The 26,026-nt window shown below is 32.0% G+C and overlaps 2 protein-coding genes across 5 annotated transcripts in view; one reads left to right on the top strand and one right to left on the bottom strand.

Annotated features, from left to right (window-relative positions):
* The window catches only part of LOC139511695 (SWI/SNF-related matrix-associated actin-dependent regulator of chromatin subfamily D member 1-like), a 63,413-nt gene extending 52,702 nt beyond the window's left edge, over nucleotides 1–10,711 (top strand). For all 4 annotated transcript variants that reach the window (XM_071298720.1, XM_071298719.1, XM_071298718.1 and 1 more), the window contains 4 exons: nucleotides 3–83; nucleotides 7,780–7,902; nucleotides 8,831–8,932; nucleotides 10,311–10,711. In XM_071298720.1, the coding sequence (XP_071154821.1) occupies nucleotides 3–83; nucleotides 7,780–7,902; nucleotides 8,831–8,932; nucleotides 10,311–10,364 (360 nt within the window). In that variant the 3' untranslated portion in view covers nucleotides 10,365–10,711. The remainder of the gene's footprint in view (nucleotides 1–2; nucleotides 84–7,779; nucleotides 7,903–8,830; nucleotides 8,933–10,310) is intronic.
* A 4,492-nt stretch (nucleotides 10,712–15,203) lies between these two features.
* Nucleotides 15,204–17,818, bottom strand: LOC139511694 (E3 ubiquitin-protein ligase TRIM71-like). The gene is made up of 2 exons (XM_071298716.1): nucleotides 16,497–17,818; nucleotides 15,204–15,881 (listed from the first exon to the last, which is right to left on the bottom strand). The coding sequence occupies exons 1-2, from the start codon at nucleotides 17,813–17,815 to the stop codon at nucleotides 15,509–15,511; spliced, it is 1,692 nt and encodes a 563-aa protein (XP_071154817.1). The 5' UTR covers nucleotides 17,816–17,818; the 3' UTR covers nucleotides 15,204–15,508.
* Nucleotides 17,819–26,026: the final 8,208 nt, after the last annotated feature.

The following is a 26,026-nucleotide window of genomic DNA, read 5'->3' as shown; positions in this document are numbered from 1 at the left end:
AGGATGATACACTGAAGCAGCAGATGAACTCATTCTTACTGACTACACAAAGTCAACAAGAAATCAGTAACCTTGACAACAAGGTAGGAAACTATTATCACATTATAACTCATTCTTATTGACCACACAAAGTCAACAAGAAATCAGTAACCTTGACAACAAGATAGGAAACTATTATAACATTATAACTCATTCTTACTGACCACACAAAGTCAACAAGAAATCAGTAACCTTGACAACAAGGTAGGAAACTATTATAACATTATAACTCATTCTTACTGACTACACACAGTCAACAAGAAATCAGTAACCTTGACAACAAGGTAGGAAACTATTATAACATTATAACTCATTCTTACTGACTACACAAAGTCAACAAGAAATCAGTAACCTTGACAACAAGGTAGGAAACTATTATAACATTATAACTCATTCTTATTGACCACACAAAGTCAACAAGAAATCAGTAACCTTGACAACAAGATAGGAAACTATTATAACATTATAACTCATTCTTACTGACCACACAAAGTCAACAAGAAATCAGTAACCTTGACAACAAGGTAGGAAACTATTATAACATTATAACTCATTCTTACTGACCACACAAGGTCAACAAGAAATCAGTAACCTTGACAACAAGGTAGGAAACTATTATAACATTATAACTCATTCTTACTGACCACACAAGGTCAACAAGAAATCAGTAACCTTGACAACAAGGTAGGAAACTATTATAACATTATAACTCATTCTCATTCTTACTGACCCCACAAAGTCAACAAGAAATCAGTAACCTTGACAACAAGGTAGGAAACTATTATAGCATTATAACTCATTCTTACTGACCACACAAAGTCAACAAGAAATCAGTAACCTTGACAACAAGGTAGAAAACTGTTATAACTCATTCTTACTGACCACACAAAGTCAACAAGAAATCAGTAACCTTGACAACAAGGTAGGAAACTATTATAACATTATAACTCATTCTTACTGACTACACAAAGTCAACAAGAAATCAGTAACCTTGACAACAAGGTAGGAAACTATTATAACATTATAACTCATTCTTACTGACCACACAAAGTCAACAAGAAATCAGTAACCTTTACAACAAGGTAGGAAACTATTATAACATTATAACTCATTCTTACTGACCACACAAAGTCAACAAGAAATCAGTAACCTTGACAACAAGGTAGGAAACTATTATAACATTATAACTGATTCTTACTGACTACACAAAGTCAACAAGAAATCAGTAACATTGACAACAAGGTAGGAAACTATTATCACATTATAACTCATTCTTATTGACCACACAAAGTCAACAAGAAATCAGTAACCTTGACAACAAGATAGGAAACTATTATAACATTATAACTCATTCTTACTGACCACACAAAGTCAACAAGAAATCAGTAACCTTGACAACAAGGTAGGAAACTATTATAACATTATAACTCATTCTTACTGACTACACAAAGTCAACAAGAAATCAGTAACCTTGACAACAAGGTAGGAAACTATTATAACATTATAACTCATTCTTACTGACCACACAAAGTCAACAAGAAATCAGTAACCTTGACAACAAGGTAGGAAACTATTATAACATTATAACTCATTCTTATTGACCACACAAAGTCAACAAGAAATCAGTAACCTTGACAACAAGGTAGGAAACTATTATAACATTATAACTCATTCTTACTGACCACACAAAGTCAACAAGAAATCAGTAACCTTGACAACAAGGTAGGAAACTATTATAACATTATAACTCATTCTTACTGACCACACAAGGTCAACAAGAAATCAGTAACCTTGACAACAAGGTAGGAAACTATTATAACATTATAACTCATTCTTACTGACCACACAAGGTCAACAAGAAATCAGTAACCTTGACAACAAGGTAGGAAACTATTATAACATTATAACTCATTCTCATTCTTACTGACCCCACAAAGTCAACAAGAAATCAGTAACCTTGACAACAAGGTAGGAAACTATTATAGCATTATAACTCATTCTTACTGACCACAGAAAGTCAACAAGAAATCAGTAGCCTTGACAACAAGGTAGAAAACTGTTATAACTCATTCTTACTGACCACACAAAGTCAACAAGAAATCAGTAAACTTGACAACAAGGTAGGAAACTATTATAACATTATAACTCATTCTTACTGACTACACAAAGTCAACAAGAAATCAGTAACCTTGACAACAAGGTAGGAAACTATTATAACATTATAACTCATTCTTACTGACCACACAAAGTCAACAAGAAATCAGTAACCTTGACAACAAGGTAGGAAACTATTATAACATTATAACTCATTCTTGCTGACCACACAAAGTCAACAAGAAATCAGTAACCTTGACAACAAGGTAGGAAACTATTATAACATTATAACTCATTCTTACTGACCACACAAAGTCAACAAGAAATCAGTAACCTTGACAACAAGGTAGGAAACTATTATAACATTATAACTCATTCTTACTGACCACACAAAGTCAACAAGAAATCAATAACCTGACAACAAGGTAGGAAACTATTATAACATTATAACTCATTCTTACTGACCACACAAAGTCAACAAGAAATCAGTAACCTTGACAACAAGGTAGGAAACTATTATAACATTATAACTCATTCTTACTGACTACACAAAGTCAACAGGAAATCAGTAACCTTGACAACAAGGTAGGAAACTATTATAACATTATAACTCATTCTTACTGACCCCACAAGGTCAACAAGAAATCAGTAACCTTGACAACAAGGTAGGAAACTATTATAACATTATAACTCATTCTTACTGACCACACAAAGTCAACAAGAAATCAATAACCTTGACAACAAGGTAGGAAACTATTATAACATTATAACTCATTCTCCTTCTTACTGACCCCACAAAGTCAACAAGAAATCAGTTACCTTGACAACAAGGTAGGAAACTATTATAACATTATAACTCATTCTTACTGACCACACAAAGTCAACAAGAAATCAATAACCTTGACAACAAGGTAGGAAACTATTATAACATTATAACTCATTCTTACTGACTACACAAAGTCAACAAGAAATCAGTAACCTTGACAACAAGGTAGAAAACTATTATAACATTATAACTCATTCTCCTTCTTACTGACCCCACAAAGTCAACAAGAAATCAGTTACCTTGACAACAAGGTAGGAAACTATTATAACATTATAACTCATTCTTACTGACCACACAAAGTCAACAAGAAATCAGTAACCTTGACAACAAGGTAGGAAACTATTATAACATTATAACTCATTCTTACTGACTACACAAAGTCAACAAGAAATCAGTAACCTTGACAACAAGGTAGGAAACTATTATAACATTATAACTCATTCTTACTGACTACACAAAGTCAACAAGAAATCAGTAACCTTGACAACAAGGTAGGAAACTATTATAACATTATAACTCATTCTTACTGACCACACAAAGTCAACAAGAAATCAGTAACCTTGACAACAAGGTAGGAAACTATTATAACATTATAACTCATTCTCATTCTTACTGACCACACAAAGTCGACAAGAAATCAGTAACCTTGACAACAAGGTAGGAAACTATTATAACATTATGACTCATTCTTACTGACCCCACAAAGTCAACAAGAAATCAGTTACCTTGACAACAAGGTAGAAAACTGTTATAACTCATTCTTACTGACCCCACAAAGTCAACAAGAAATCAATAACCTTGACAACAAGGTAGGAAACTATTATAACATTATAACTCATTCTTACTGACCACACAAGGTCAACAAGAAATCAGTAACCTTGACAACAAGGTAGGAAACTATTATAACATTATAACTCACTCTTACTGACCACACAAATCTACAAGAAATCAGTGACCTTGACAACAAGGTAGGAAACTATTATAACTCATTCTTGCTGACCCCACAAAGTCAACAAGAAATCAGTGACCTTGACAACAAGGTAGGAAACTATTATAACATTATAACTCATTCTTACTGACTACACAAAGTCAACAGGAAATCAGTAACCTTGACAACAAGGTAGGAAACTATTATAACATTATAACTCATTCTTACTGACCACACAAAGTCAACAAGAAATCAGTAACCTTGACAACAAGGTAGGAAACTATTATAACATTATAACTCATTCTTACTGACTACACAAAGTCAACAAGAAATCAGTAACCTTGACAACAAGGTAGGAAACTATTATAACATTATAACTCATTCTTACTGACTACACAAAGTCAACAAGAAATCAGTAACCTTGACAACAAGGTAGGAAACTATTATAACATTATAACTCATTCTTACTGACCACACAAAGTCAACAAGAAATCAGTAACCTTGACAACAAGGTAGGAAACTATTATAACATTATAACTCATTCTTACTGACCCCACAAAGTCAACAAGAAATCAATAACCTTGACACAAGGTAGGAAACTATTATAACATTATAAATCATTCTCACTGACCACACAAAGTCAACAAGAAATCAGTAACCTTGACAACAAGATAGGAAACTATTATAACATTATAACTCATTCTTACTGACCACACAAAGTCAACAAGAAATCAGTAACCTTGACAACAAGGTAGGAAACTATTATAACATTATAACTCATTCTCATTCTTACTGACCACACAAAGTCAACAAGAAATCAGTAACCTTGACAACAAGGTAGGAAACTATTATAACATTATGACTCATTCTTACTGACCCCACAAAGTCAACAAGAAATCAGTAACCTTGACAACAAGGTAGAAAACTGTTGTAACTCATTCTTACTGACCCCACAAAGTCAACAAGAAATCAATAACCTTGACAACAAGGTAGGAAACTATTATAACATTATAACTCATTCTTACTGACCACACAAGGTCAACAAGAATCAGTAACCTTGACAACAAGGTAGGAAACTATTATAACATTATAACTCATTCTTACTGACCACACAAAGTCAACAAGAAATCAGTAACCTTGACAACAAGGTAGGAAACTATTATAACATTATAACTCATTCTTACTGACTACACAAAGTCAACAAGAAATCAGTAACCTTGACAACAAGGTAGGAAACTATTATAACATTATAACTCATTCTTACTGACTACACAAAGTCAACAAGAAATCAGTAACCTTGACAACAAGGTAGGAAACTATTATAACATTATAACTCATTCTTACTGACCACACAAAGTCAACAAGAATCAGTAACCTTGACAACAAGGTAGGAAACTATTATAACATTATAACTCATTCTCCTTCTTACTGACCCCACAAAGTCAACAAGAAATCAGTAACCTTGACAACAAGGTAGAAAACTATTATAACAATATAACTCATTCTTACTGACCACACAAAGTCAACAAGAAATCAGTAACCTTGACAACAAGATAGGAAACTATTATAAGATTATAACTCATTCTTACTGACCACACTAAGTCAACAAGAAATCAGTAACCTTGACAACAAGGTAGGAAACTGTTATAACATAACTCATTCTTACTGACCCCACAAAGTCAACAAGAAATCAGTAACCTTGACAACAAGGTAGAAAACTGTTATAACTCATTCTCCTTCTTACTGACCCCACAAAGTCAACAAGAAATCAGTAACCTTGACAACAAGGTAGAAAACTGTTATAACTCATTCTTACTGACCCCACAAAGTCAACAAGAAATCAGTAACCTTGACAACAAGGTAGGAAACTATTATAACATTATAACTCATTCTTACTGACCACACAAGGTCAACAAGAAATCAGTAACCTTGACACAAGGTAGGAAACTATTATAACATTATAACTCATTCTTACTGACCCCACAAAGTCAACAAGAAATCAATAACCTTGACACAAGGTAGGAAACTATTATAACATTATAAATCATTCTCACTGACCACACAAAGTCAACAAGAAATCAGTAACCTTGACAACAAGGTAGGAAACTATTATAACTCATTCTTGCTGACCACACAAAGTCAACAAGAAATCAGTAACCTTGACAACAAGGTAGGAAACTATTATAACATTATAACTCATTCTTACTGACTACACAAAGTCAACAAGAAATCAGTAACCTTGACAACAAGGTAGGAAACTATTATAACATTATAACTCATTCTTACTGACCACACAAAGTCAACAAGAAATCAGTAACCTTGACAACAAGGTAGGAAACTATTATAACATTATAACTCATTCTTACTGACCCCACAAAGTCAACAAGAAATCAATAACCTTGACACAAGGTAGGAAACTATTATAACATTATAAATCATTCTCACTGACCACACAAAGTCAACAAGAAATCAGTAACCTTGACAACAAGGTAGGAAACTATTATAACTCATTCTTACTGACCCCACAAAGTCAACAAGAAATCAGTAACCTTGACAACAAGGTAGGAAACTATTATAACTCATTCTTACTGACCCCACAAAGTCGACAAGAAATCAGTTACCTTGACAACAAGGTAGGAAACTATTATAACTCATTCTTACTGACCACAAAAAGTCAACAAGAAATCAGTAACCTTGACAACAAGGTAGGAAACTATTATAACATTATAACTCATTCTTACTGACCCCACAAGGTCAACAAGAAATCAGTAACCTTGACAACAAGGTAGGAAACTATTATAACATTATAACTCATTCTTACTGACCACACAAAGTCAACAAGAAATCAGTAACCTTGACAACAAGGTAGGAAACTATTATAACATTATAACTCATTCTTACTGACCACACAAGGTCAACAAGAAATCAGTAACCTTGACAACAAGGTAGGAAACTATTATAACATTATAACTCATTCTTACTGACCACACAAAGTCAACAAGAATCAGTAACCTTGACAACAAGATAGGAAACTATTATAACATTATAACTCATTCTTACTGACTACACAAAGTCAACAAGAAATCAGTAACCTTGACAGCAAGGTAGGAAACTATTAAAACATGAGTACTCATTAAATATAGACTGTCTTCATATACATATAGCTGCCTCTCAGTAGTCTCGCAGTAGTGTGTTCACATAAGTTGGGGAGTTTTGGGGGTAAAAACACGGACAGGTATACTGTGGATTCATTCATTTTCATTGGATACCAATTTTTGTGGATTTCGTGGTTACAGGTGAACCACGAAGTCAAATGTTCAACAAATGACACAAATTCTGTAAATTTGTATGTAGACTTCATCAAAACCATAAAATTAAATAACTACGAACATGCAAGTTTTCCTCAATCCACGAAAAAATTGGTACCCACGAAAAATAACTCCACAGAAATCAGATAGTAATATTGACATTTGCTGTTTCTCTGCTAAGCATGCAGCATTATAGCTGCAGAACTGTAGCTCTTAGGTCCTTATGCTATTTTTTTACTATTTGCGTACCATAGAGCTACGGATTTTTCCTTTTTCAAAACATTCGGAATTGAGACCCAGGTTCAGGTCGCACTTATTTCCCAAAAAATTATTGTTTATAATCAATGCAAAGCTTGTCAACATATATAGTTCGTTTCGTTAGATATTTTTCTAGGATATGACGTACCTATTTATGTTTGAGTATTCATTTCCTTAACACTATTATCTAATTATTTCCATTTGTATACATTCTCCGCCTATTTTGTTCGGCCATATTGAATCTCGTGGTGACGTCACGAAAAGTTATAAGACTTATGCCTTGATATAAAATATGCTCTATAAATTTATTTTTATTTGTATTTCAGATTCATGAAACTGTAGAGACCATTAATCAGTTGAAAACCAACAGAGAATTCTTCCTCAGTTTTGCCAAAGATCCACAGGAATTTATAAATAATTGGTTGATATCACAGACTAGAGACTTAAAGGTAGAGTATAATGCTCTATTGGACATACAATAATTGGTTGATATTACAGACTAGAGTCCAGTATCAAAGTTCCATTTGTAAAATTGATGCAAAGACCCATATGAGGTGGGGGGGGGGGGGGGGGGTATTCTTCCCTCTCTTGAGGGTACTATGAATAATAAATTTGCATGATAATGCAACTTATTCCGTTTTATGGGAGCTATGAAATACAACTTAAATTTTTCTGGGGGAGTTTGTTCTTCCCCCTCAGTACATCAAAATTTAAATTCATTTTCATTATTTCCCAAAAAATAAAGTTCCATGCCCCTTTTTTCATATTTGTTCCCAAAGAAACCCCTTTCAGTGCTTTGGGTATTCTTGTAAATTAATGATTTGCTCTTATATATACTGATACTCATTCTTCCCCCTCTTTCTACAAAAAGGACTAAATATGGTATATTCTGAAAGATGTAACTAGTTGTTCTGTTCCGCCAGAACTATTCAAATAGCTACATTGTTCCAGGACTTTTCAACTAGCTACTTTTTCTCGGAACTTTTCGACTGCACTCGGAATAAAACAACTAGTTGGAAAGTTCCATCAGAACGAAATAACTAGTTGAAAAGTTCCGCCAAAACAAAGTAACAGACGAAACATAGTGGCTGCTACATACACACGGGCACTGCATGGAAGTAAGCATGTGTACTGGTACTTTTCTGATTTTTCTTTGAATATCTTGTATGAAAATTCCTTAATTTCTGATGGTACCTATCACTTGTTAAGAAGAATTACCAGGAAATGTAGCTTACTGAAAGGTTTGTAGACATGTACATCAGAGGTTTTTTAGCTGTTTAAATTGTACAAATATTGCTATGACTGTTGTAGCAAAGAATTTATAATGAATTCTGTTTTTAACATAATCATATTTTATTTCCAACATTTTACTTTCAGACAATGACAGATGTAGCTGGTAATCCAGAAGAAGAGAGAAGAGCTGACTATTTCTACCAACCATGGTGCCAGGAGGCTGTCTGTAGATACTTCTATGGAAAGGTAATAATAGTCTATTCCAATTTATCATTCCTTTTATGTTATGCAATCTTTTTTTCATTCCATGAATCCAAGATAGTTATATTTCCCCTGACTGTCAGTTTGTCCTTTCCTGGTTCTTTTGACAAATATTTCCTTTTTATTTTTAAGGAACTATAGAATAAATAGATTTTATATATGGTCTGCATCTTAACAGCAATGAGTTGTAATGTTTTAGCACTTTTCAAATCTGTTATAAACCTACTACCTGTTTGCTGAGGTCTTTGCTGACACCTTGAATTTTTCAACAGAAGTTTAACAGTGATAACTTGTACATATTGTCAGTGTAAAATTCTACACTCCATTCCTCTGAAAATGCCACACAGATTCAATTTTTTTGGTGGATGCTAATTTTCACTGATTTGGTGAATATTGTGTTTTTGTTTATATTTGTTTTCATGGTTTAATGGTGTTGCAAAAGTTTTTATTGAAGCCTACAGAAAAAGTGTACCTTGTTATACATTTAAATCCATGTTTTACATAACCTGTGAGAGCCACAAATTCTAGTATTGCATGAATAATAATAAATTCACAGTAACTTATCTCTGAATAATTATCTGACCTATCTTGCAATCCTTTACTATGGGTTTATTTATTTTTTGTTGATTGAATTTAGTTTAAACATATTTATTTATAGTGGATTGGGAAACAAGTTTTGCAACTTATATTAATCCCTTTCCACTTTGCGGGTGCGAGTGCTGCCTTGTAGCAGCTTTAGCCTACTCTTTTTCGAAATCTACAAGGGTGTCTTTAACGTGCAAGAGATATGGCTCTCTCTTAACACGGGTCAGCCATTTATCATCTCCTTCCGACGGACTATCATTGTTTCCTCAAGACCATACTCGCAGATGGTGTCATGGGAGAGCCGAAAATTTAGTTCCTGAAAGTGAGGAAAAATAATGTGAATGCATGTATTAGATAACATGGTTTTGAGAAAGATTATAAACATGCCAATGACCAATATATACTTCATTGAACATTTAAATTTGGGTATCTTTACACCCACAAAACACCCACTTATATTTAATGACTGTAGTCTTTCAATTGCATAGACATTTTTCTGGCTTAAGGGAGATAACTCAATTTTGACACTGATTCAATGTCTTATAACAAATGCATTACACTACTGATACTTATATTATGTACTAATTATGTCTTGTCTTTTGGTGTCTATTTATCATTTCAATTCAAACTTTTTTTAAGTTGATATTCAGTAAACTACATAAACAGAGGCTCCAGTAAGCTTTCATAACAGACTGTTTTCAGATCTTGAGAGATATTGAATGCACTGTTTGTAAAATGTCATGTTTAAATTACTTTAATATTTGTAATTTTATTGCAGGTTCAGCAAAGAAGAATGGAAATCGAGCAAGCTTTGGGTATAAGAAACCAATAAGCCTGGAAATAGATCTTATGAGTTTTGGCAGCTGTTAGTTATGTATAAATGATCAGTGAATGAGTTGGCTGAATGATATGAAGAGTTTGCAGGAAGCCTCAGAACACCTGGTTATGAAATTTTCCGAATACTACTCATGATGTTAGACTGAATTTGGGTGCTAAGATCTGCAATATTTTATCTCCATATTGTAAATTCATGTTTCATAAACTTATATTTTTGTAGTACAAAAAGCATTTGATTTTCTGTAACATTACTGTTATCATAAATAGATATGTAAATAAATTGTATAATTTTTTTATATTGTAAATGTTGGTCTCATGTAGAAATACAAGATTGTCGTAAAACCTTACTTGTTTATTATTTCATACAGACATTCTGGATTGATAGTTATTCATCATATGGTTTACAAATCGCTATTCATAATTTTGTTAACTAAGTAACAGAGAAGTCTGCCATCTTTTTATAGACAGAAAATGCAGGAATAATATACTTTAATGATACATGTATACCGTTTAAGGCAGGAATAGTTCTGAAATTACCCGAAGAAAATACTGAAACAATGTTAAATCATTTTGTAAAAGTAGTATTTGGCAGGGATAGTCCTGAAATTACAGGAACAATAAACTGAAAAATGTTTAACCAGTAATATATTCCATATGATATGAAAAACCATTGAGATAGTCTGTTAAATTATTGAGCTTTAGTAGACTCAGCTTGACATATGGTATAGACACTTGTTTCTTGCTGAAGACTGTTGTTGCAATACATTGCTTAAAGAAGATAATTATCTATTCTAACATTACAACTAATTTCAACAGTAAAAATAACAGATCATTGTCTGCTTTGAAACAAAAGTGAAATACTTGTCCTACACTTCTGGATTTTGAACTTTTCTTGATGTTCACTTAACATGCTGAAATTGACAATATTGCATGGTATATTTTTTGCTACACATGTACACATTCAAGTTTTGAACCCAATGATTGGCACTGGAGAAAATGGAGTTAATCCTGCTGTTTGTGTTTGTCTGTTAACAGAAATGGGTTTTAATTCTTATTGCTCTAGAGAAATGCATGAAAACAAACAGAACATAAATTTAAATTATAGTTGGCATATGGTCAAGCAATACGTCATTGGAATGCGGCTGCAATGCACATTCTGAGTTCATGCAGGTTTATACAACACTCGTCAACAGCAAGACACAAACGTAGTCCGGTAGTGAGTGGAGCTTTTATATCTGTATAGCAATATCTGTTGGGCTGTATATGTATGATAAGACACCCAATCACAGGATTAATACAAATCTTTTATATATACTACTTTCAAATATCATACATTTAGCTATACATTCACCCAAAATTTTCATTCATTTGATAATGAAAAGTTTTAAAAAAAAAAAACCCACCTCTACAGGGTCATTTATTTGGATTCCTTGCTCTACTCCTTTGGTACCATAGAAAATAAATGAATCTTCAGTAGATCAATTTAACATGGATAAATTCTTCCACATGATTGAACTTAACATCAATAATTCTTCTTAAATTGTTGGTCATTGAAATGATGGTTACCATAAAAGTAGATAGAAAACTGGTCATTTTTGCCATTGAAAATAAATCATCTCGTGGTAATTTGCTCATCTGGAATGTGAATGGTCATAGGTATGATATCTATATGGGTCTTATTACTGAGTAATTTGGTTTTTCCTGCCTTTGTTCCCGAAGGTCCACGTGAGCTTTTCTCATCACTTGGCGTCCGTCGTCCGTCGTTAGCTTTTACAAAAAATCTTCTCTGAAACTACTGGGCCAATTTTTACCAAACTTGGCCACAATCATTATTAGGGTATCTAGTTTAAAAATTGGGTCCGGTGACCCGGCCAAGCAACCAAGATGGCCGCCATGGCTAAAAATAGAACATGGGGGTAAAATGCAGTTTTTGGCTTATAACTCAAAAACCAAAGCATTTAGAGCAAATCAGACGGGTAAAATTGTTAATCAGGTCAAGATCTATCTGCTCTGAAATTTTGAGATGAATCAGACAACCCGTTGATAGGTTGCTGCCCCTGAATTGGTAATTTTAAGGACATTTTGCTGTTTTTGGTTATTATCTTGAATATTATCATAGATAGAGATAAACTGTAAACAGCAAAAATGTTTAGTAAAGTAAGATCTACAAATAAGTCAACAGGACCAAAATGGTCTGTTGACCCCTTTAGGAGTTATTGCCCTTAATAGTCAATTTTTAACCATTTTTCGTAAATCTTAGTCATCTTTTACAAAAATCTTCTCCTCTGAAACTACTGGGCCAAATTAAACCAAACTTGACCACAATCATCATTGGGGTATCTTGTTAAAAAATTGTGTCTGGTGACCTGGCCAACCAACCAAGATGGCCGCCATGGCTAAAAATAGAACATAGGGGTAAAATGCAGTTTTTGGCTTATCACTCAAAAACCAAAGCATTTAGAGCAGATCTGACATATGGTAAAATTGTTTATCAGGTCAAGTCAATCTATCTATTTGATGCATAAAAACTCTGTCCCGCTGCAGCTGAATGGCATTAAGTGTAACCCTTTTCTGTCCGTGCTCTATCTTAAGTTTGCCTCAACTAAGTGTTATGAAACTTATAGAGGATGCTTATAATCACAGATATATATTAACATTGAATTTAATAGGCATCACATTGTTCTAAAGTTCTGTCTCTTTATTCTCTAATCACTATAGAGACATACAAATATTTAACCAAACATTTACCATGGCACAAATAACAGTTACGGTATGTACAAGTACAAGCCACTTCATCTCAGGGTTTATGAACCTTACTATTAAGTTTCAGTTCAGTGTATTTTATTTTATATTTAGATACACATACCAAAAAATGTACACGTCTGTTTTTTTTTTTATACAATCGCACAATTTTTGCACCTGGTATGTGTTAGAAGACATTTGGTTTCCAAACAGAAACTTGGAGCATACAAGAATTGATCTCTATGAAATTGTACCGGTTATTGTCCTTACTGTTTAAGAATAAGGGGCTTACACAGTATTTCTCTTGGTGTCAAGACAATCAATTATGTTTAAGTGTTGGATTACTATGAAATTGTACCCCAAGGTTCTATTTCCAAAAACGAAGGTTTGGATTGATTTTTTGGGTTATGATAAAACTCGATGAATAAGGATCCAACAATCAATGATTTTCTGGTTTCTTGACAATAACCTGAGCTATGGACCTTACTGTTTAGGAAAATGGGCAAAAATAATACTATCACCATACTCCTATGAATTGCTTATCACTTGACCAATTCACTGGTCTTACCGGGAAAGCTGCGTTTAAATGCAGTATAATCATTACAAAATAATGTGTCAAATGTTCATTTTCACTTTGATGAGTATCTATAAATTCTTAATCTGGTATTGAATAAATATTACATAAATAAAGGCAACAGTAGTATACCGGTGTTCAAAAGTCATAAATCGATCAGACAAAAATCTGGGTTACAAACCAAAACCGTTGGAAACGCATCAACTCTGACAGGAAAATAAAGGAACAGTAGAAACAGTAAAGTGCAACAAAAACAAACCTCCAACATACATAGAAACGAACTATTTGATATCAACTGCCATATTCCTGACTTGGTACAGGACATTTTAAGAAAAAATATGGTGGTTTGAACCTGGTTTAATGGCATGCAAAACTTCCCACTTTATGGCAAAGTTGAAAAATATCGCTAAAACACTACGTGACAGAAATACAACACAAAAACCTGTAAGAACATTGATAACAGAGAAACGCACAGACAAATAATTTAATGGTCGACACAACATGAAAACCGCTGAACAACAACAGAATATCAAAAAACAGTGACACGCTTTTGTAAATAGCATGCAATCTCAACCTTTATACAATTATTTTTATTTTATGTTATCAATGTATACAAAACAAAACATACAAAACTAAAGACTAAGCAACGTTTTCTAAGCCGAATTCCGTGGTTCATCTCAAATAATCTAGATGGATAAATAGATCCTGCCGCACATGTGGTACCTGTGTTTCTTGTGTGAATACAAACTAGGTGACAAGTCTAATTCGGCAGGTCGAATTCGAGGAAACAAGGAGGGGATTTTTCTACACATCCGTAGTTATTAGCGAAACAGTAACGACCAGCCCACAACTGATGGCGTCCGTTAAATTATCGTTGGGATGATTTCAACTTCGTTTTTGAACTCTTTGTTCAATAGCTTCATAAAAATGGCAAATGTGTGACATAGCAATCCTACAACTTATTTGTATGTAGGATTGCTGTCATGTTGTTTACAGTTAGTTCAGTTTTTAGTAAACAAGTGTTTAAAATTCAGAACATCAATTTCATTTTTCAAACAATCATGGAATTTCAGGGAAACATTTCAGCAGCTTTAACATAACCATCCAAAATTTTATCCCATATTTCATTATTTTACCAATTAATTGTTGTTTTTGTTTTTTTTTTGGCGATTTTTTTTTTGAGCGATCGATGAGGTACAGACTGTTGTATAAACTTTTAGACTTGCTATAAAATAACTGTGCCTCCGAATTTGAGAAAAAAACAAGAGATGATGGATTGAAGCTTCGTAATAATAAAGAGATAGCATTTTGAGCATGTATTTGGCAATTTTCTGTGTTTTATTGACAAATGGACTAAGTTATCTAAAAATCAACTTTACATTGACAACATCAGTAGCAAGCAACACACACTTTTTTACACATTTTTATTTGGCAATTTTCTGTGTTTTATTGACAAATGGACTAAATTATCTAAAAATCAACTTTACATTGACAACATTAGTAGCAAGCAACAAACACTTTTTTTCACATTTTTATTCTCAAAACAACAAAGACAAGTTTCTATCAGATGCACATCCAGGATTTTGAAAGTGGGTCATGGTAATCCAACGTTTGGAGACGATATAAAAAGTCTGTGCATTTATCATAGATGTAACTACGTCAGGGGGCAAGGGCCTCATGCTCCTTGGAAATTCACCCATGACTTTTATTTACTTTGTGATTCTTGTCAATGCTATGATTATTCGGTCAAACTCACATGTTCATATACCAAAAGATACTACACCAAACTGTGATTTGATCTATCTTGATACGAAATCTCAAAATTAGATTAGTTTAACGCAAATTATTTTTGACGCACTACTTTTGTTTTCTGTGCAGGTATTACATCCAATCCATAAGACGTCATTGTGGTCAATGATAAGACTTAAAGGTAATTCTATTCCTAAGCTTTTTACTTCCTTATAAAAAATAGCTTCCCCTACTGAATTTAGTGCATGTATTACATGATTCTCACAGTCAGAAACTAGAATCATATCTGGAGAAGTTACTGCCACGTCTCCAGGATAAAATTTAACCTGGTCAGAATTTATAGTTTTAAAACCATTATAGGTCCAAATAAGTTGTCCCCCATGATCTAACATTACTACCCTACCTTCAAATTCGTCGTTTATAACGTCGACAACTACTATTTTATCTCTTAAGGTAGATAGGGTGTCTTCCTCCATCTTGGATTTTGAAATACTAGAAAACAAGGTCTAGATCTTTGATGAAATGTGCAAATTTTTATAATAGTAGGTAATTCATGTGTAAGAATTTTCATTTTAATATAGAAAATGCCATGTTTGATCACATTTATGATTGTATTTTACAAAAATAAGAATTCTGTTGTTTGATTATTTTTTTTCCAACTTTGTCAAATAAGGGGAAGCAACTCAAATGCAAGGGCAGATAATCCAGATTGTGTTACTTTTACTATAGAATGTGTTAGGAATTTACCCATTTTTACATGTAGCAAGAAAACGAGTCTGGTGACCCCATTTTTTCTTTTTATTATCTGAAAGCATAATATTGAAGCTATCTTCTCATATTTTATCTCAAAATTCTATGGTGTGGTTTGCGTTTTATGGCGGAAAAATAGGTTTTCCATGCATAATCTATACAAAATCTTTACAATTTTGAACAACCTGTAGCGTGAAAATAAGTCCGGTGACCCATTCTTTTTATTAATGTTTTTAAACAAGCAGGATATGAACTACATTTTGGCAAATTATTAAAAGATTCTATGGATTATAATTTAGACACCCCATCTACCTTAAAGTTTTGATTCTATGAGGGTAAGTTAACATTTTGTGATTGTTCTTGTCATTTTCAATAGTATGTTGTCTGTCACCATCAGAATTGATGACAAGAAGTTTTCTGATACTGTCTGTTGCTGCAGGAAATGTTAAATATGCCACCAATCCTACTATTATACTATTATCTTTTGTAACATGAACGCCTAAAGTTATTAATGGTGCAAAAGAAATAAATGTCATAAGTTTCCCATCTTTGATATATATTTTCAGATCAGATTCTTTAGCTGATATAAGTATTTTTCCATCCATTGTCTTTGCCATATCATACATTGTTATCTTTACTTCTTTCTTGATTTTCATATTATGGTTTTCAAATTTAACTTTTTGCAGTATCTTACAGTTTAAACTTCCTATCAATGCAGTTTTGTCACTACTGAATAGAATATTTGTCACACTCTTGAAAGTACTTTGGTAAGTGTCTACAATTTCAAATTCTGGAACTGTATACAGATCACCAAGCATCTGACTTCCTATTGTCACGTGCTGATTGCTAGGAATAAACCTTGCCTTGTAAGGTTTGAATTTTTTAATTGAATAATTCGGCAATGACTCATATAAGGTTTGGCCTGCAGAAAAAATGTCAACCACTTGACGAGACTGCAGGACTTGATTTAAAATTTTCATCCTGGTTTCCAACACATCTGCATTCATTTTTAGGGAAGACAGTTCTGTAATGATCATATTTTCTAAAGGTTTCCACTTTGCTTCAAGTTCTTGTAAAAGGTTATTAGCATATTTTGAAATAGCCTCTTTCATTTCTTTCTCTGTACGTAGAATTATTTCCCTTGTTCCTTGGAAATTTTTGTTACCATCTGCAAATAGTTTTTGCAGTTTATCCTTTTCAATTCCGAGAGACTGATAGTCGGATTCAAATTTATTCATCAGTTCCTTCATTCTAGAAATGATGTCATAATAAACCTCATCAATAGCGTTATAGTCATGCATTTTATGAGTCTCAGGTAAACATTTGGAACAAGCAGGACTATGGCAATCTTTACAGTAGACAATACACTTTCGTTTTGTATGCTTTGTGCATTCAATGTTGTCAAGGTCAACTTTACGCACTGACATGATATAATCCTCCGTACCAAAATCTTTAAGATTTATAATTTCATGTTCCATTGATGCCTTACTTTTACTGTGAATCTTGGAACAGCACAGGTTACATAGAAATAGTTCACAGTTAACACACTTCCACTTAATCTCAGGTGATTCTTCACAGAACTGACACACAGTTGAAGTTTGTGCTTTCCCTACAGACTGAGAAAACGCCATTTTTGTATTATGAATACAACTATAAAATACCCAAAGGATTCAAATAAGATTAGTACGTTCTCAACAGATAACATTAAAACTGGGTTATATAATACACTAAATCAATATTGCATAGGATATATTATATGTTATTCAGGTCTCAGACAGTATATACTGTGACATTCCCGGCTTAGAGTTTATATCCCCTGAGCCGAAGGCGAAGGGGATATAAGCCCTAAGCCGGGAATGTCACAGTATATACCCTTTCTAAGACCTGAATTACACATATATTACGGATTACCCCTGACTTAATGTTATTTTCCAGTGCAGGTATTTGTTGACAACATATGAGGGCCCTCATGGGGTTTTTGATTATGTGATTACTTGGCCGTTTTTTTAATGATTATTTGATTATTAAGCCAAATATTTCATGATTATTTGATTACCTAGGACTGTATTTTTAGTTTATGATTATTTGATTACTAAAGATAAGCAAATATTTAATGATTATGTGATTATATTGGCAAAAAAAATGGTGATTATGTGATTACTAGGACCCCCCCCCCCATGAGGGGCCTCACATATATAAGTTGAAAAACCCAACCTGATATTTTCGGCATACGTGAAGGATTTTTTTAATTTGCTGTGAACATATTTTATCGTGTATGTAATAATTTATAATAACACTTTTAACATTAAATTTAAGTATCAAAAGTGTTAATTGCGTGATTTTGTATCAAAAATGTATTATTGACTGAAGCACGTCATTATTTTCCCTCTGTGAGCCTCCGACAGTCTGATAGCTTTTGACTACGTCACATAGCAACCGGTGTTATGATGACGTTTTTGAGGTTCCAATTGGGGACAACAACGTCGTATATACCCCGGCAGTTTCCTGAATATATACTGACATCTCTGTGTTTTTATCCAATCACAAACCTCGACACATTTGTAATCCGTAATATATCATTATATAAATAACACATAGCTGAGAGGGTTGTGGAGCAGATTTTTACCCCGAGAAAAAATTGTCAAAGCCAAGGTTGACAATGCTTTTTCGAGGGGTACCAATCTGCTCTATCACCCTCTCAGCTATGTGTTATTTAATTTATTATACTGAACGTCCTATCAGAATTGTCTTTCACAGATTAATTTTATTTTAAAAGTATTTTCTACGACGTCACGTACATAAAAAGTTACGCGTATTAGAAAAAAAAAACAAAGATGTTTTATTTATTTATTTTTTTGACAGTTAAATAATAATCTGAGCCAAAACGTAGAACTTAAACATTGCATTTTTTTATTTGAATGTGAAGGTATGATATCTATATGGGTCTAATTTCTGAATGTGAATGGTCATAGGTATGATATATATATATGGGTCTAATTACTGAATGTGAATGGTCATAGGTATGATATCTATATGGGTCTAATTACTGAATGTGAATGGTCATAGGTATGATATCTATATGGGTCTAATTACTGAATGTGAATGGTCATAGGTATGATATCTATATGGGTCTAATTACTGAATGTGAATGGTCATAGGTATGATATCTATATGGGTCTAATTACTGAATGTGAATGGTCATAGGTATGATATCTATATGGGTCTAATTACTGAATGTGAATGGTCATATGTATGATATCTATATGGGTCTAATTACTGAATGTGAATGGTCATAGGTATGATATCTATATGGGTCTAATTACTGAATGTGAATGGTCATAGGTATGATATCTATATGGGTCTAATTACTGAATGTAAATGGTCATAGGTATGATATCTATATGGGTCTAATTACTGAATGTGAATGGTCATAGGTATGATATCTATATGGGTCTAATTACTGAATGTGAATGGTCATATGTATGATATCTATATAGGTCTAATTACTGAATGTGAATGGTCATAGATATGATATCTATATGGGTCTGATTACTGAATGTGAATGGTCATAGGTATGATATCTATATAGGTCTAATTACTGAATGTGAATGGTCATATGTATGATATCTATATGGGTCTAATTACTGAATGAGAATGGTCATATGTATGATATCTATATGGGTCTAATTACTGAATGTGAATGGTCATAGGTATGATATCTATATGGGTCTAATTACTGAATGTGAATGGTCATAGATATGATATCTATATGGGTCTAATTACTGAATGAGAATGGTCATAGGTATGATATCTATATGTGAATGGTCATAGGTATGATATCTATATAGGTCTAATCATTGAGTAAATGGGGTTTTCCTGTCTTTCTTCTTAGCACATATATTATAGAAGTAAGAGCAAAGACAATAGGTATTGGGTCAGAATAAAGTATTCTAATAGGATGATGGATCTTCTTACAGACTGATAAAACATATTTAAACAAAAATCTGATCATGTTTGTCTAGTACAAAGCTATTGCATCAATATGTTTTCTTTCTCAAAAACTTTTTATATGTTCTATAGGATTTAAAAAAAATCATCCATTCAATCTATTAAGGCAAAAATGTAAAATGTAAACTTGACTCATGTCTGGCATACAAAAATTTAAGCCTGGTATCTATGATGAGTTTTTTTTATACACAAAAACTCTGTCCCGCTGCAGCTGAATGGCATTATGTGTAACCCTTTTCCGTCCGTGCTTAATCTTAAGTTTGCCTCAACTAAGTGTTATGAAACTTACAGAGGATGCTTATAACCACAGATATGTATTAATATTGAATTTAATAGGCATCACATTGTTCTAAAGTTCTGTCTTTTTATAAGGTTATATATATACAGACAGTCACACCATATGTGTCTCAGGAAAAAATTCTCCATTACTTTTATGAAGTCTGGGTTCCACATCCTGTTTGCAATTTAAGTAATACAATTAGCTGTAAAAAGTAAAATCACAAAAATACCAAACGCCGAGGAAAATTCAAAACTTAATGTCCCTAATCAAATGGCAAAATCAAAAGGTCAAACACATCAAACTAATGGACAATTGTCAAATTACTGACTTTGAACAGACATTTTGTAATATAAAAAATGCTTGACCAAACCTGGTTTTATAGCTAGATAAACATCTCACTTGTATGACCATCGTATAAAAATCCATTATATTGACAACGATGTGGGAACAAAACAAACAAACATAATAGGTACAATTGTCACAAATAGGGGTACAGCAGTCAGCATTGTGTTATTATTTATATCACTATAGAAACATACAAATATTTAAACAAACATTTACCATGGCACAAATAACAGTTACGGTATTTACAAGTACAAGCCACTTCATCTCAGGGTTTATGAACCTTACTATTAAGTTTCAGTTCAGTGTATTTTATTTTATATTTAGATACACATACCAAAAAATGTACACGTCTGTTTGTTTTTTTTATACAATCGCACAATTTTTATTATGTATAAATATAAATTTAAGCTGTCAACTGACCCTCACCTTGACGGGGAATTTTATATGACTCTTTTGTGTGTGTGTGTGTTGATGTGCACGTGTGAGCATGAATGAGGGTTTGTGAAACACAAGACTTTTATCACATTATGGAGGTCAAATATGTACTACTTGTACAGTACTTAAAATGAAACTAAATAGCACAAATCGTTTTGTTTCACAAATGAATATCAAGATTACACAAACAATAGTGATATATTTTATTTATATACAATAAAATCTTTCTCAATATTACATATTTTTAAGACAGTAGTCTCACAAACACTTAACCAACCATAACAGCCAATGAGAATCTAGATAACTTCTCAATCCTGTGGGAGAATTTTACAATGTCTTTTTTTTTCATCAATGATAATGAAACAACTATATAAATATACTTTTTAATGGTGATATCTCCACAAACTTTTTTAAACAGACAATTACAATACTGCATTGAAAGTAAATGAGTTATTCCAGCCAATATGGAAAAGTTTAATTTCGTTATTTTAGAATCTAAAGGATTATGGGTAATATCTTTTTCAAACCCCAAAATGAAAAATTCACATCATTGGTTGAATTTTGATTGTTTAAGGCTTTGTTAGCCAATCACAGCGTTTTAGGTGTCACACCACCAATTACTCCCTTAAATTTAGAACGTATGTGAAATTAGGCTTACTGGGACAAAAAACAGTGCATTTGATGTCATTGTTTACTTAAACTAAACAACAAATTGGCAGAAATGAAACTTTTGGTGAAAGAGAAATATACTAAGACCATTTTGAGCAAAAATTTATTAGTTTATGAGTTTGCATTCAAAATTGAGGATTAATGCACTCCATAGTATACTAATTTAAGATTTCCAGAAAACCAGGGGTTATTTTTAGTGGTATCTCTATTTGAAAGACCTTTTCTTTTTTATATGATTTTAAACATCAGTTGAAAATTGACATGAAGAAAGCTGATACATGTACGATTCAGGATATACCTGGTTTCCATGAAGTTAATCTTAAGGTAAAATGTTTCGAAAGCTGTGAAAATTGTAAAATTTGGTTAAACAGATAGGGACTTTTAATTGGTGGTATGACACCTTTAGTGAAAGCTTACCCAGAATGCATTAGATTATGAAAGAGCAAATTGCTGCAATACTATGATAAGTTTTCTCCTTGACTGTCAATCAACACACATACACAAAATACACACACAAACAGTAAAAATTCTCATAATTTTCATACAAATCTATATTCTGTTGTTGACATTACTAACAAATGATAGTTAACAATATTGATACAATATGGATTCTTTGTCAGCTGATATCAAAGAGAGGTAGAATTATCATGCCATATAAAATTTAATTCGCTGTCCACTATTTTACGGAATATATATTTTTTGGTTCATATGTCTTGTTGGTCATACTTTGGGTACTGATATTTTTCTTAATGAAAATAGAGTATGGATATCTAGAGTTTATAAAATGTTGAATTGTAAGTCTGCCAATAAAAAATGTTTAGTCATGAAAAACTGAATTGCTAATGTCTTCCTACAGACTTCGTTCTCAGCAATTTAGTGTGAATTGTTTGTACAGATGAAGCTGAAAAGCTCTTAAAAAATCAACAAAAAATATACTTACAATACATTAAATGCACTAAAATATTTTTGTTTTTACACTTGATGATATGATATCTTCTGTGAGGCAAGTGTGATGAAAAATATTCAATTAACCATTACAAATCTTTCTTATAGAACTATAGATTAATCCAAAGACAGCTTAAAAGCAATTATAAAACATTATTTTATTTTTTGCAATTTGCTTCTATATTTCTTCAGAGGCTTTAACAAGCAAAATAGTAGAGTTTTAATAGCTGTCAAGAATCAATTCTGACAAAAAAGGATAAAAACACTTAAACAATTCATGTTTTTGAAGTGCTTTTCTTGATTTACCTTCATCAGGATGGTTAAAAAGCCTAAAAGTTTAAGGCCAGATTTAAAACCAAAAGGACTAAACAAGTGTGGAATAGATTTATTTAGACATTTTCTGACATTAGAGTAATTTTTAGTTTTCATCAGTTATATAGGCTCTGGGCTCATGGTTTCTTTGTTAAGAACTAACGCTTATTCATTGTAAATATAATACATAAACACCTTTCGAGGATCTAATTGGTAAATTTTTACACAAATTTATATTTGTTACTGAAAATTGATCAATCATTCAGGAGAATTAAAACAAAAGCAAAGTTCACAAACAACAGATCCTACATAAAATGGCCTATATAAATTTGATTTTGTTTTTATTAACTGCCAAACATAGTAGCTCGTAACATAAATTCATCATTTATCCACATCTTAATTCATCATACTCCAATCAATGACCGCATGCTTTTCAGTTTTTTTCAAGTAGACATGTTTCACTTCTTTAAAAGAGAGGTGTCTTGAGGGCATTAACATATTGTGAAACAAACACTGAAAATCAGACTTCTTCTTTTCTGTAACTTCCTCCTACTAATAAGGAGCATATTTTACAGTATGTTTAATGTGGACCGTGTGATTTACAGAAAATAGTTCAAGTTCACAATATAAAAAGTACAGTTTATCCACATTTGTATACAAACTATTATATCAGAAAACACTGTTTTGTGTTATCAACCAATTGCTTATGGCTTAAAACCTTACAGGTGCATGCTGCCTAACCATTTCAACAAATATCATTATTTCTTACAAAAACTCATTTCTCACTTCATCTCAAATGCTTTCATTGCAAAATTAAATTATATTAAATACATAATTTTTTATTGATATCTAATGAGAAAATAAAATGAAATGAGCAAATATATATGTCACAAATTGATATTTAAAACCCTATAAACAAATATTTCTATTTACAAAAGGCATAATTCTATTATCCCTGATACTCAGAGCAACAAACATATGTATCTCTAACAATATAAAAACTAACACATTAAAAATTCATTCAACAATATTCACATAAAACGTTTATGCACTAAATAATCCATATAGCACTAATAATCGAGCACTTCATTCCACAAAGCACTCTATATAGCACTTAATTTTTCATAGCACTATCAACCATATATCAGCACTTCATTTTTCATAGCACTATCAACCATAAATCAGCAAGAGTTATTCCCCTTTCCTCATTTTTATCACAATATTGTATAATCTATTGCCATAAAATATATTGTTCCAAATAAAAACTGATTTGAAAGTTTATAAATAATATTTGTTTTGTTTTAAAAGTATTCTTTTAAAAAGTAGCTGATAATCAAAATTCTTTAAAAGAAAAAATAAAAAATAAAAAAAATAATTCAAAAATTCATATTAAACTAAGAAAGGAAACAATGTATTTTATAAGCTGACGAGTATTGATCATAGTTGTCCATAGATAAAAAGAAGTAAAACCTGGTCAACGACATAATGGCAATATTGACATTTTTCTTATTTATGTGTAACCCAAGTTCCATCACATCTCCCTCCTGATAAGTGATAGTTTGAGGTGTTGTTCATTCTAAAAATTGCGTTCAATATGTGTTTGAAGGTCTGGATGGGGGGGTCCTTTATGTCTTTTTCTTTTTTTTTAGTACTGTGGATTCGTTATTATTTGTTGGAGACCAATTTTCGTGGGTTTCAAGGATAAAGGTAGAACACGAATTTAAATGTTCAACAAATGACGAATTTCATATAGGATTGTAAGTAGACTTTGTGAAAACCCAAATCAAATATCCACAAAAATAAAGGAATCCACATACTTCTATATTCTTTCTCTAGGTTTTATCTATTTGTCAATTATTCTCTATTTTTTTTTATTTTTAAGGTGGTACCCAACACTTTTACTAAAATTAATTTGGCTCGTTTAATTTTCATAAAATTTTGACAAAGTATTTACTTTGACCCTTTGACAAAAATATAAAAATTTCAAAAAAATTGAACCAACCATTTTATCTGAAAAATTACATTGGTTATATAGCAGTTTGACAAACACTTATTTTGATCATTGAGAAGCTTAATACTCCCTTAACATTACACCATGATTAAAACATTAAGCTAATTTTACAGAGTTATCTCCCTGTAGTGTTAGGTACCACCTTGGCACCCTTTTAATATTCTCTATTATTTTTGGTTCTATTTTAATCCAAGCTTAATTTTTTAGCCCCAAAGGTCTTAATCCCTCCTACTTAAAATACCCTTTTTTTAATTTGAAAACTGTTGAACTCAAAAGGACATTTTGTAAATCAGGAAATGTTTAATCGTCTAGTGTTCTTAATTACTATTTGTTTAAGTGGAATTTAAATAACTATATCCTTAATTTCATATTTTTCTGAGGATTGTTTTTGTCCCTTAGTTGACAGTTTTAGCCCATAGTATAATTTATTAGAGATTAAAAAACTGTTTAATACATCCTTGAAAGACATTAGAAATTAATTTTGACTATATATATATTTAAGGTCAAAAATATAATTTAAAAAGAAATCAGATTTTAGAAAGTATTATTATTCACCTATACAAAAAATAAGTATGTCATTTTCAATATATTTTGAATAGTAAGTTTTTTTTGTGTTTTTGTTGTTGAGAAAATACATGTAGTCTTCTTCAACAGCTGTTGTGTATGTTTTTCAGTACATATTTAGAACAACTGACCTGAATATTGGGTCACATCATAACACACAACCTTTAATTCAGTAGTTGTCTTTGGTTGCAGCCCGCCATATTTGTTATTTGTTAGTTCAAAATTTCTTAATTCAGGCCATTTAGTTTTTCCTCTTTGCAATTTATATTTTGG

This window comes from Mytilus edulis, chromosome 2, assembly GCF_963676685.1.
Source record: "Mytilus edulis chromosome 2, xbMytEdul2.2, whole genome shotgun sequence".
In the NCBI taxonomy this organism is placed as follows: Eukaryota; Metazoa; Mollusca; class Bivalvia; order Mytilida; family Mytilidae; genus Mytilus; species Mytilus edulis.
Note: the sequence above shows the minus strand (reverse complement) of the source record. Positions and strands in the feature narration are given on the sequence as shown.

Excerpts from the sequence above, each read along its gene's own strand:
- LOC139511694 (XM_071298716.1), bottom strand. The coding sequence starts at position 17,815 with ATGGCGTTTTCTCAGTCTGTAGGGAAAGCACAAACTTCAACTGTGTGT. Across the intron at positions 15,882-16,496 it reads CATAGAATCAAAACTTTAAG|AGATAAAATAGTAGTTGTCG; the intron begins GTAGATGGGGTG and ends ATCTACCTTAAG.